At 44.6% G+C, this 12,628-nt stretch overlaps 1 protein-coding gene across 1 annotated transcript in view; it reads right to left on the bottom strand.

Annotated features, from left to right (window-relative positions):
• The window catches only part of AAAS (aladin WD repeat nucleoporin), a 414,919-nt gene that overhangs the window by 317,256 nt on the left and 85,035 nt on the right, over window positions 1-12,628 (bottom strand). Inside the window, exons 5-8 of the mRNA XM_086936522.1 lie at window positions 11,657-11,748; window positions 8,908-8,954; window positions 927-1,025; window positions 59-202 (exon numbers count right to left, since the gene is read on the bottom strand). Coding sequence (XP_086792648.1) covers window positions 59-202; window positions 927-1,025; window positions 8,908-8,954; window positions 11,657-11,748 — 382 coding nt within the window. The remainder of the gene's footprint in view (window positions 1-58; window positions 203-926; window positions 1,026-8,907; window positions 8,955-11,656; window positions 11,749-12,628) is intronic.

Raw genomic sequence — 12,628 nt, 5'->3', positions numbered from 1 at the left:
TCCTGGTCAGACAGCTTCCAACCAACCCTCTCTAATGGCAAGTTTCTCATCTATTTACCTTGTGGAGAGCGAGGTAGGATCCACGTGCCACACCAGCACACAGCTCTGGCACGCAACAGCCAAGATAGAGGCACAGAGCGGCTTCCAAGCCAGGGATGCCACATTCTTTTGTAGGCGATGTTTCAATGTAGGGACTGTTGCACTGCAGAGAAATAAGAACACCCAAGGTGGGAGTGATACTGAGAAATTGGGAAGCACAAGATTACACTACTCTGGAAAGACGAGCTATGCAATACACCCTAGAAGCATCAACAATGGGCCTATTGTGCATGTTGCACCAGTCCTTATTGTATTACTGCCATCTAAAAATATCTGCAAGATTACCAAAATCTTGGCTTGCAAGTTTATGCCTTTTTGATACCAAGACCTTGAAATACATCTGACAATGCATCTAAATCTTGACTTACAACACACACATATTAAATATTTAAGACCGCAAAAAGCTTTACAGCTATTCCTATGTCTAGCGCAGTTTCATACAGACAATGCAACACTGAACTTGGCTGAAAGTCACTAACCTTTCGAGTCTTAAACTTTCCAAACAAATCTGCTACTGCACTGTTTTACGGACTTAAAGAGCTCCTGCTTTTGCAGTTTTGGAGTACTCACATTGCTTTAGACAAACAACTTGCTGGCTACTCCAGCTCTCTAATGCACAGAGTTTTTCTAATGCAGTTCAAACCTGATCCGAGTGACTTCTGTTCCAGTTATGCAACACCTTATAGCTTTGCAAATTAACCCCCAATTCCAATCTGTGCTCCACCACTAGAACCAAAATTCAGCTCTGAAAATGAATTCTACTAGTTTAATCTCATCAGTGAAAAAAAAAATAACTAACTCACCACCCGCCACTTCTCTCACCTTACCTTGTTGTATTGTAAACACGAATGTAGTCATCCAGCAGTGCCAATGCAAATTTGTTGGTGTGCGGATGCCAAGCAAAAGCCCGTAAGGAGCAACCGGACCTGGAGAAGAATAAAAAAACAGCAATCAGTTATTCTTTGCATATGTCAGAAATACAGATCAAGGAACACATATTAGTAATCGCAGTTAATTATTATGAGAACATTAGCATCTACAAGGAGAACACTTTTTTTAAAGCATAGACAAAAACATCGTAAATAGAATATTCTAGGGAATGCTGCTTGCAAAGCTTTGTCATTGGTTGTTTTAAAAATAGAAACAAATCATTAAAAGTTATCAATAAGGCAGTACGGCTTCGCAGAATGTGAAAAGTGCTCTGACAATCCAAGCCAAACAGCTTGACCTCAGCGGCAATTTGAAGCTTAGGAGTATGGTGTATACCCTCAAAAGCTGACCAATCGTCCACTCTAGTCTCCTCCTGAGGAGTCAGGATGATCCTGTAAGAGTTTGGTAAACACTCCCATAATGGAGAACAAGGATTACAAGTAAAATGTGCTTCTCCGTTGTAGAACCTTCACTGATAATCATACAATTCTAATAGAGCAGTAAGCTCAAGTCTGCATTGGAGTGGAAAGAAACAGTGGAAAGAAAGCGGAAAAAGAAGAGTAAAACGCTAACTGCCAGCTAGCCACATAGGTTGCTCAGCGACACATGACTAAGGCCTGATTTTAACTTCATGCTGATTCTTTTTTACAACCAGCACTGGAGTTGAGGGAGTTATCCAGTGAATACAGGCAAATCACATCAATCATTCCGGGCTTGAAAAACTGCAAAGTATTTTGCTGTACCTACCTTATGCACATTTGTTATTACATCATGTTGCATAATTACGCACTGTTCAGGCCAAAAATGTAGCATGATGAGCTCACGAAATAACGTGAACGCCAAGAACACGCGCAGCTGCTGTGAGCAGCTGCTGTTAGCAGCACTTGGTTTTATGTGCTACTTTTATTGCACACATTGCGTCATTATTTTCAAAATGGTTGCGAGGACACATTTCATGCTACGGTATAGCTACAAAATGGCAGTTTTGCACATTACATTATTTTTTGGTTTAAATATTGTGGAACTATACCAATGCATATTAAGCACATTTTGCACACCCTTAGCGCGCGACAGAGTGTGAGCGTGAGCCTGCGTGTGTGTGAGTGAGCACAAATATACTCACATAATCGGAACTACCAACAGCCTGCCCACATGTGGGTCAGGTATTTTACACCAACCACGTGGGATCATTCTGCTGATACTCCAGAAAACTTCCATCTCTTCTTATTTCCGGCCCGAATGCAGTGTTTGGAGGTCATAAGACTTCTCAGTGACACGAGTTTTCACGGTGTTGGGTGTACTTGTTTTAATACATACCAGTAAGGAATTCCACTTAATCCTTGTTTAACTGTTACATAGTGGTGTTAACTATAAGGTCTAGAAGTGGTGTTAATTATAAGGTCTTGTAGTTGTTTACTAACTACTAGGCCTCAGTGGACTCTGCATTTTCAGATATGAAGGAATGTGCACAGGGTTTCATTTTTTGGGGAAAAGTTGTCCTTTGATAGTTTGCTTTCAGAGGAGGCCGTGGGAGTAAAACCCTATTTCCATTTATTTTTCCTATAAACAATTCTTCAAAAATATGCATTAATGCAAAAATTAAAACACAATTTAAAGAATTCAACATTACAAAACACATTCCAAGGTGTGTGAATACTTTGTTCTGAAAATCCCACGAGTTTCCAAGTAATTCTGGAAACATGTTAGGTATTTCTGTATATTGCATAAATATCCTTGAAAGAGGAAGGTTTTCTTTGATAAATGGCAGTTTACTTTGAAATGTTCATCTAAAACGGCTATCCAGCTCTCACCAAAAAAAAACCTGTCATTTTTCGGAAGCTTTTGTGAAATTCTCAATAGTCGTAAATTAATTGTTTTCTATTAGAGGGACAGTCCTTGTATTCTTTACAATGACGTCTCAAACGCGAGGAATGATTACACGCGCGCGGTGATTCTTATCTTCAGTTTTACATAGCGCGATTTCGATTCGAATGTATTGGAACGCTTTGCTAGAGCAACAGCTACCTTACCTTACATTCGTGTTTTTTAGGCACCTGGTAATAACGGATCTGCCCAGAATCACAGAACGTTGAGCCGACGCCGAGACTCGGACCTGGTTCCCCAGTTCAAAGTCGGCAGCTCTGGCCTTAGCGCCACGTCCTTTTCCCAGACGCTCCAATGATGAGACCGAGGGATTTACAGTACTTCACTTGTGATAGCAAACAGTAACTCATTTTACTAGACGTCATGGGAAGTTACAGCAGTGCTGTATATCCCAATCACACGCTTATACTTTCTAGCAGGCGATAACGGGGGTTACAGTGGATTACGACATCATTGGGGAACACGGGAGGTGCAGTGAATTATGACCTCCATCTATCCAGCACTGTAAATGCCGGGAGGGAAATCTCGTTTACTATCACATCACATGGGCATGTATTCACAAACACTCGAGCAAAGTGCCATGAGGTGAGGTGGCGCATCGTGGCCTCACCAGTGAAACATTCTAAAATATGAGGTCATGGGAGTGGGTGTGCAATATGACATCACATAATCCAGCAGTGTAAAAAACGGAGTGGCGCGGAGGGGGGGGGGGGGGGGGGTGATTTGGGCGTTGGTGCTGTTCACTGTGACATTATTTAGTCACAAACACTTGAAGAAAGATGCCTCGAGGTGCTGTAGTGCATCGTGACATCACACAAACATTCTAAAAGACACGCACAAGGAAGGGACGGTGCATTATTACATCACACAAACCAACAATATAAAAGACGGGAGGGAAAATACCGTTCCCTAACACATTACACAGTCATATATTCACAAACAATCGAACAAAAGCGCTTTGAGGTGCTGTAGTGCCTGTGACACCACAATCAAACATTCTAAAAGATGTGGCCATTGGAGGGACTGGGCAGTATGACCTCACACAATCTATCATTGTAAAAGACGGAGGGGAGGCATTGTTCACTATGACACCATATATTCACAAACACAAGAACAAAGGTGCCTTCAGGGGCTGTGGTGCGTTGTGACATCACACAGTCAAGCACTCTAAAATACGTGGTCATGAAAGGGACGGAGCATTGTGGCATCACACAATCCAATAGTGTAAAAGATGGGAGAGGAGATACTGTTCACTATGACACCATATATTCACAAACACTAGACCGAAGGGGCTGTGATGCATTATGACATCACACAACCAAACATTCTAAAAGGTACGGTCACGAGCGGGTCGGTGCATGATGACATCATGCAAGCAAGCCTTCTGATGGCAGTGGATTAGGAAAGGAACCGCGTCTGAGATGTGACATCACGTAACCGAAGGACCGGGAGATGCAAGATTATCATGATGTCACAATTTTTTTTTTAGTAAAGAAACTGAAAAAAACACATGCAATTCGATCTCATACAATCAAAGGCTAGCTTTGCAGGTACATGAGGTCAGGTGATTGTCACTTGCGCTCGGGGGCCTATAATACCAGGCCCTCAGGCTCACAGGATTGCGTTGGACAACCATCAGATGTATTTACGCCCGACTCTGAAGACAGATGGACGTATACAACACTCATGCAACTACGTCCACACTTGGTGTGGAGTGCGCTGCATGCAAAGGAGTCTGTTTTGTATAAGGAACGTGAGTTCACTGGCGAGTTAAACATGCTACACCCTAGCTTGTAAAGTATAATAAAACACCCAAGAAAGGCCTTGTGGACAACATGAGCTGCAGGCAAAGCAGGGGCATAGCAGGGTACCCCTTAAAGTACCAGCGTGCTATTAGCTACAGTGCCACTATGAAGGCGCGCATAACCGGGGGCGGGTGTTATATGGGAACAGGTCATCGGTAATTCGGAGCAGATTCCCCTGGATTTGCTCACTGTTATCTCGACTTCGCCGTTCTCAGGAGCTGAAAGTGAGAAGCTCGGAATGAGGGCCGGATATAAGTATATTTAATGGCATCCCCTATGAATGTGGCACATGCATAAAACCGCTTACCTCTTGTTTTTTTCAACTATATTTCCATTAATGAAAGGTGTGTGTCCTGGTTCCCATGAGTCGATCATGCAGTGCTACTTCCGGGCCCCTTCTCTGTGTCTAACCTGGGTCCTCGGGGTGGCCCTCCTGGAGAGGGACGGGGTGCGCCTGGGGGGTGATTCGGTGCCTGGGGGGCCCTGGCTTCCTGCGTCTCCACCCGAGAACGAGGAATCACCACAGATGCCTCTCAGGCAGCCGGACGAATGCAGACAGACATACCAAGAAAGACAGCCCACCATGCTTAGAAAGCGGCACGTTTTTGCATACAGTTTCTTTATTAAACTCAGACAAACCCCACAAGAATCTCACGCCATGCCGGAGGGTACAGTTCCTACTGGACTTCGGCTCCTTCATTCACACAGCCCCGCACAGCCCAGAAGCTATTTAAGGTCTCTTAAAGGTACAGTGCTGTCGAGACCAACAGTGTCGTAGCCTGCTGATGTCAGCGCCATCTACAAACAAGCGCTCGCGCGGCAGCAGGGGGAGGGATTCATTCACAGGAGCGATAATTGCTACCAGATGGGCCGCGCGCCCCGCAAGTGAATCTCCTGAAGTGCACACGTTGCCATTGGAGGCAATGGAAAGCGTGCACGTGCTTGGCTGAAAAGCCTAAGCGCCCGGAAAAGGTATTTTTCCTTTGCAGCGCATGAGCGCTGCGAAGGCGAGACCTAAAAACTGGACAAAAGACTACTAATGAGCAAACGCTAAAGCGAGGATCATGCAGGTGGTGCCAAACCCCCATCTACGCAGGTGGCTTAAATTCGCGCCACAGCTCTGGGTGTTGAGCCCCCGTGCCTGGTGAAGCAACATGGGGGGGTTCCTGCCTCGGATTGAGAGTCTGCCGGATGAACATCCGGTCTCCGCTGCCGGGAGAAGGAAGAAGCGAGAAGCAATCCCCAGCCTCCATCCTTCCCCGCTGCTGAGGTCCTGGGATGCCGTTGGCTCGAAGGTACGTTCTGCTGGATCTGCCCTGCTAATGCTGCTTAAAATGCCTTCCACTGTTGTCATCAGAGGCTCTGGGAGCAAACCCTGCTGGCTTATGGCCCAGCTTTTAGCCTGGAGCACTGCACTCGTTTCTATGATATTGGTCCCGATGACTGTGATCCTGGCCCGATCCGCCCTGCAATGCTGCCTCGCTGTTGTAGCCCGGTGCCGGGCGCCGGAGGGGCTGTGTGCTGAGCCATGGGGACCTTTTGCCCGCAGCTGTATATGTTAGGAAAGAACATGGAGGTGCAGCGGCTTTTACTTTTATTTGTCTCGGAATCTTTGCGCCGTTGGTACTGAGAGGCTCCTGGGAGGGTTAAGAAGTCTTGCTGGAGGTGCGTTGATTGATATTTTTATATTTGTTTCAGAACTTCAGAGTCTCTGCAAGACTGGTGCTAGCTTTAATATGCCAGTGACTACATTTCTCTTACAGGGATCAACTTGCGTGGGCTACCTTGGAAGGAGTGTCTCATTGTTAATTCACTGTCTCTAATGTCCTCACTAAGAATCAAAATGACCGAACAAGCTAGTCCGATCTATTGACGCGAAATTAGGTCGAAATGGCCACCTCTGGGTACATCTGACGCACCGATTTTCTAATAATGGGCACCATGAGTGAGCCCCTTTCCAAAGTACTCATTCTCCCCTTGTTGGGGAGGGATCCAGCATTTATACCCTGGAGTCTCAGACCCCTCTGTGAGAGTCCACAGCGACAAGGGTGTCACAGCGGAGGCCTGGGTTTTTACCACATTACCTCTGGGAGCACAGCACCGTACACCGTGACCGGCGCGCTCGATGCAACTTTTTGGACTATGCCCCCCAAGGCAGAGACTATACCCTTTTTGTATGTACTGCGGTACCCGAGCAACCTTTGGCCAATGACCTGTGGAGCTATCCCACGCAGCTATAGAGGAGTTTGGCTCTGGTTCACCCCTTGGCCGTCACCTACCCAGTCGGACGTTGGGCACTGTTTTCCCTCATCTCCCCGTTGTGCCTCCTATACCCTTTCCCAACTCTTCCTTCCATTATTTTCCCTTACCTCCCCTATTCTTTCCCTCTCTCCCCTATTCTTCTATCTCCTTGCCTATTTTTTCCTCAGGTTTTACTATGCTCTTGTACTCATGTAATTCCTGTAACTAAGCTCCAGAAACTGATGCAACTTTGTAACCATGTTCCTCATGTAAAGCGCTCTGATACCTCCGGGTCTAGCCAGTGCTATATAAAACTCAATAAATAAATAAATGCTCATGTACTTTTGTGATGAACCTAAAACTTGAAATAAATTTCGTTAAGTATTCGTGAATGTTTTTCCCACAGGTTGTAATTGCACTCATCTTCTGTATGTTCTGTATAATTGCCGTTGACAAGCGCTCTGATGATAACCCTTGGGCTCTTGTGCGCGCTATATAAAACTTTTCAAATAAAATAAATAAATAAATAAATGTTGTGTAGCTGTCTACCAACTCTCATCTGGCCTTTGGGGGCCGGGGGAGAAAAAAGGGAGAAGGGGAGGGCTTCATCTCTTCTCCAGGGCCAGAGCTTTAAGGGGTCACTGGGGATTTTATTCCTCCCCCTCTACCTCCAGTCTATAGAAGCTCATCCAGGGGGACCAAATTTGGGGCAACCTCTCGCCTTATATACCACCCTCTCAGTGATCATATACATATCCATGCTCGCTCTCCGTTCTACCATGGTCAGAAGAGTGGACGCTCTCCAATGTCGGGCTACATCGCTCTTTGCCACCGCGAGGCCCAGATTACATAGCAGATGTTTAGTGCGAGGAGAGCTACATCTGAGGACACCCTTAGCAGAATGAATTTGGCATCCATGGGGCGTTGTATTCCCAGTATCTGGCCAAGCTCCTTCAGTATCTGAGACCAGTAAGTTCTTCTAATATGTTGACATTCCCAAAGTATGATCATCACTTTAAGGTCATTTTTTGTTCTGAACTCAATCCTCTTTTGAAGGTTGGTCAGTGCCTCGTACTCCAACTTCTTTTCGAGGCTTATTCATTTCCTAGAACCAACTCTCTTTTCAATGTCAATCCATCTTTCAGGAACAGTTTTCTGAGACAGGCGTTGAACAATGTGATGAGTAGAAGTTTCAGGCTTGGGTGTATAGTCAAATGAATGTGATCTAGGTGCAGTGTTTGTTGGGCTCTATGGGGGTTTACTGGCTTTTTCTTGGCGCTTATAGTCTTCGGGTTCGGATAAAACTTCTCCGATCCTCTTGCAAATCAATTACTGTAGATGTTTTAAGTCCTCCCCTCATCCCGCAATTTCGGTACTTTCGCCTTCGCTTTGTACTCCCCTTGGAAGAACTCACTAGAGGCACATGGCAACATTTATTTTCAGCGTGCTTCATTGGCAGACAATACAGACTGATTTGATTGGAGGTCAGTCCAGGTGGAGTGGGTGTTACAAGTCTAATTTTAAAAGTATTTATTCCTAATCTGTCCACCTGCGAGTCATTCCTTTACAACCTGATCCAGCCAGGATGAAAGTTACTTATTAGGCTCAGAAGTCCTTAATCTTCTTTTAATGTCATCTTATTTCCTTTAGTGGGTTGATTTGCTTCTACTGATGAAGCCAGAGAAACAAATTCAAAATCAATAGTGGAAAAACAATCTTTGGTGGAGTTGTATTCCTGTGTACTATGGGCTTGAGGTGACATGGGTACGAGTGATAGCATGTGATCGACAACAGCACATGCACACTCCTTAGAAGCTGTGAGAAAGGGCACATATATCTGCTGAATAGCGATAGGAAAGAGGAAAAGTGGCAGATCACTTGATTTCTTCGGAAACGTCCATTCTATCCACGGATTTCAGTACTTCACTCTAAACCCAGAAAGACTTACCAATCCGTAGCCTGTGAAAATTCTGCAATCATATCTTCACTCCGCATCTTTAGGAAAAGAGAGAAGAGAAACAGTGTCACCAACCCTACATCTCAAAATGACTGGCTGAAACCGAACATTGCAAACTGAATGGCCATAGAAACCGTGAGTAAATCTTTATACTGAACATAGTGCCTGTGACAGATTATAGCTTCAAAACACTGGAATCTGAAGAAATCTGCAGAGTACCAGCTAATCACACTGCCTGCCTTTGCACATCATTAACAAACATTATCAAAATAGAAAGAGAGAAGGAGTTGGTGGAAGTGTATTCTTTGATTGGATTCTGACTTTGCCATTCACAGAATTAGAGCTTTCTATTGTGATAGGGGTCACAGATACTGGTAGTTGTCACAGATGGTGGTAGTTGTCCCAGAAAGTGGACTCAGGGTGCCAGCTACAGAGATGTTCATCACAAGGGAGGTATCGCAACTGACCATTTCTTCCCACTATCTTATTTAGATAATCGCCTCTGCATTACAGCTTCCAAGAGCCCTGTTTCCATGGCGGACACCATCTTAGTGTATGCTAAATTGGTACAATGTTCATTTATGGAGTCAAACAAGATAGTTTGATAAGAGTACATATAGCTCTTGTTGTAGTTCACAGAGTTTTTGACGCTTTATCCATTTTGGGTGGAATATTGTTGGCTCAAACTTACTATATTTAGCAAAAGAATGCACTACACACAATAAAATTTGGGTGCTGTATGTTCTAGACACACTCCAACTGCAGAAAGTTAAGTTAGTGATTCATGAAGAATCTGTTCTCTGAATGGGCTGGGCTACTGCAAGGGTAGCGTTTCCATGGTGGGTATTGGCTGCACTTGGAATGTCAGGGCTGACAATTAGATGTCAATGTCCTAATCTTATTGGACTACTACCCTTCTAACACAAATATTCCATGGGGATACCACAGACAGTCTCTAAGCAAACAGCTGGCAATTAGATGGCGGCATATCTTAGTTAAGGGAGCTTCAAACTTATTTAAGAAACATCTTTACCAAGAAGCTCTAAGAAGACCTGGATGTCCCTTAAGGAAATAGCGTACTTTGGCGTTGCTCTCTCAAGTAAATTGTATGTATAGGTAGATATTTTTAAAACGTCTGATTAGATACTTGCAGGGACAGAACTTACAAGACTGGAGATTTTCCCCAGAAGTCACTCTGATTTGTCATGTTAGCAGCACACATTTGTTTGTATTTTGATTAGTTCCCCTAATTGTTCGGCCAGAAATTACAAAACCAATTAAAGGTTTAAAAGCTGATGTGAACTTCCATGAGTTAAAGGACAATTTAGAGTAAAGTCGGGTCCCATTCAACCCCACTCACAAGGTCAACAAAGTCTGTCTGCACTGTACACAGCACTAAAATCTCCTCTATTATAAAACAGATCCGACCTCAAACCACTACAAGGCTAATTTTAAAACACTGACCATCCACCACATGAGAACAAGCTTCCAGCAGAGATATTTTTCAAAATTAAGTCATGCTTGTTACTAGCCAGAAAATAAACTATGTGTCTACAGCACCTGCCAGACTACGCCAAATGGGTATGACTGGCATGGGTCCACGGCTGATTGTGCTTTAGGAGTCAAGCTACCTCCCTCAGAAGACTCATATGCCAAGAAAACTGGTCTGTGGTCATACATATTCCTATTCAGTGGAAGCCTGGCAGTTCAGAATGGACAAAGCTATTAGAGCATAACAACATGCATATGGATATGGCCCATTCCTGCCTGAGCTGGCACGGTGGGGGGAAAAAAGAAACAACGGACTGAAATGCAGCCTGAGTGATTACTGATGGCAGAAATAAATTCAAAGCATTCTGTCCATCACTTTTTTCTATCTATGTGGCGTGTTAAGTACGACAAGTATCCTCAGACATGTACTCTGCTAATTGTGCCATTGAACTCAAGATGCACCTCCAGGATTAAGCCTAATCAGGCAAAAACCGTTTGGAGTTGCTAGCATTCCTATTCACAGGCAACCCGCCCTGGCAGTTCAGAGTGAAATATTCTACTGGAGCAGGATCAAGGTTGACTTACATATGGCTAGTTCATGTCGGAGCTGGCATGACGGATAAAAGAAAAGATAGTCTGGAATACGGCCCAAGGTATTACCAGAAATTACTTCAATCATACGCTTTTATATATTGTGAACATGATATCAGTCCATACTGGTCAGTCTCTAGCAAGTCTTGGTTATGTTTGCTAATTGTAGATCTTAATGTGTTTAATTTGATTTGGTCACTGAGACAGTCTGAAGTTTAATTTCATTACATGTTTATTGGACCCGGCCTCTTCCAGAGCAACTAATGCTTCACAACTTTGCTGCCTATAGGTAAACCAAATAACCTTTAAAGGATATTTGGACGAGGCTGTTTGTACACACTTCACTCCCGCCTCCTTTACTTTCAAGTTCTCAGCATCAGCATCTTCACGGCTGTGGGACACGTCTGGGATTCTTGTTGCTGTAAGTGATCTGCTGCAGACTCAATTTACCAACAACAAGAAAACATAAGGAAGGCATAGGGGTTCTAGGTTTAAATGCCATCAAGCCTGATGCCCCATGCTACACAGAGTACATTATTTAAATTAGCACTTAAGAGTGGAATCATTTCCAAGCGGGGTTTCCCTTTTACAACAGCTTGTGTGCTGAAACTTGGTGTATTGAGTTCAAGTGATGGGTGGCACCATCTAAAATACTCACCGACAAGTGGGGGAAGAGTGAGCCATGGAATGAGGAAACCCAGCGGCATAGTGTCAGGGCCCATCTTGAGCTTTTCTGCAGCCAAGTATGCACTAAAAACAGAGACGGGCAGAAGTAAGAAGGACAGGCTGAAGTTTAAAAGGAGAGGATAGTAGAAAGGTGCAAAGGCAGATAAGGGAAAACTAGAAAAGCAGGTGAGTACATAAGAACCAACCTGAGGAACATAAGGTGCAGAATGAACGCATAAGGCTGGGGGCTGATTGGGAGGTGTTCAAGGCGCCATGCAGTTGGAGACAAGATTTCAAGACATGTAGCAAGGGACAGCATATTCAAGCCCTATCCAACACCAGTTGGATGGGGAGGAGAGGAAAAGAAGGGAGGAGCACAATCAAGAGGGGATGTGCATCAGAAAGAAGGCGGAGGAACAGGGCAGATAATATGAAACGGAAGGGAGAGGATTGAAGAGGTGACTATGGCTAACGAAAATGCCCTCAGGTGGTGCAATGGGCGGCGCTGCAGGTAAGAAGAGAGGTGTTCAAGACATGGGGAGTGCATTATTCGCAGGGGAGAGGGACCCCAAGGCAGATGAGCCAGGAAAAGAAGTGTTCATGTTCGGTACACAAAAAAGCGTAAGTGAAAGATGCAGAAGGACTGTTATGGGCCGTGGAGTGAAAACTATTGCAGAGGGCTGCACAGCACGAGGCCCTGCTGCACATGCTCATTTCACATAGCAAACAAGCAGTGGGTGCACCGGAAACACAAGAATTCCTCATTCACACAAACTAGGTACAGAAGTGGCACCGTCAGTACAGTCTTATCTCACATACACAAAACAAATACGTCAGCAGCAAAAGCCTTCATTAGGCACAGAAAATATACAGCAGGGATCCTATCAGAACAAATATCCTTCTTAGAGCAGGGAGAGAATAAACAGCAGTGGGGCAAGCTTCCCTCTCACTCACAAGCGAAAGC

The sequence above is a fragment of the Lissotriton vulgaris genome, chromosome 1_1, assembly GCF_964263255.1.
Source record: "Lissotriton vulgaris chromosome 1_1, aLisVul1.2, whole genome shotgun sequence".
NCBI lineage: Eukaryota > Metazoa > Chordata > Amphibia > Caudata > Salamandridae > Lissotriton > Lissotriton vulgaris.
Note: the sequence above shows the minus strand (reverse complement) of the source record. Positions and strands in the feature narration are given on the sequence as shown.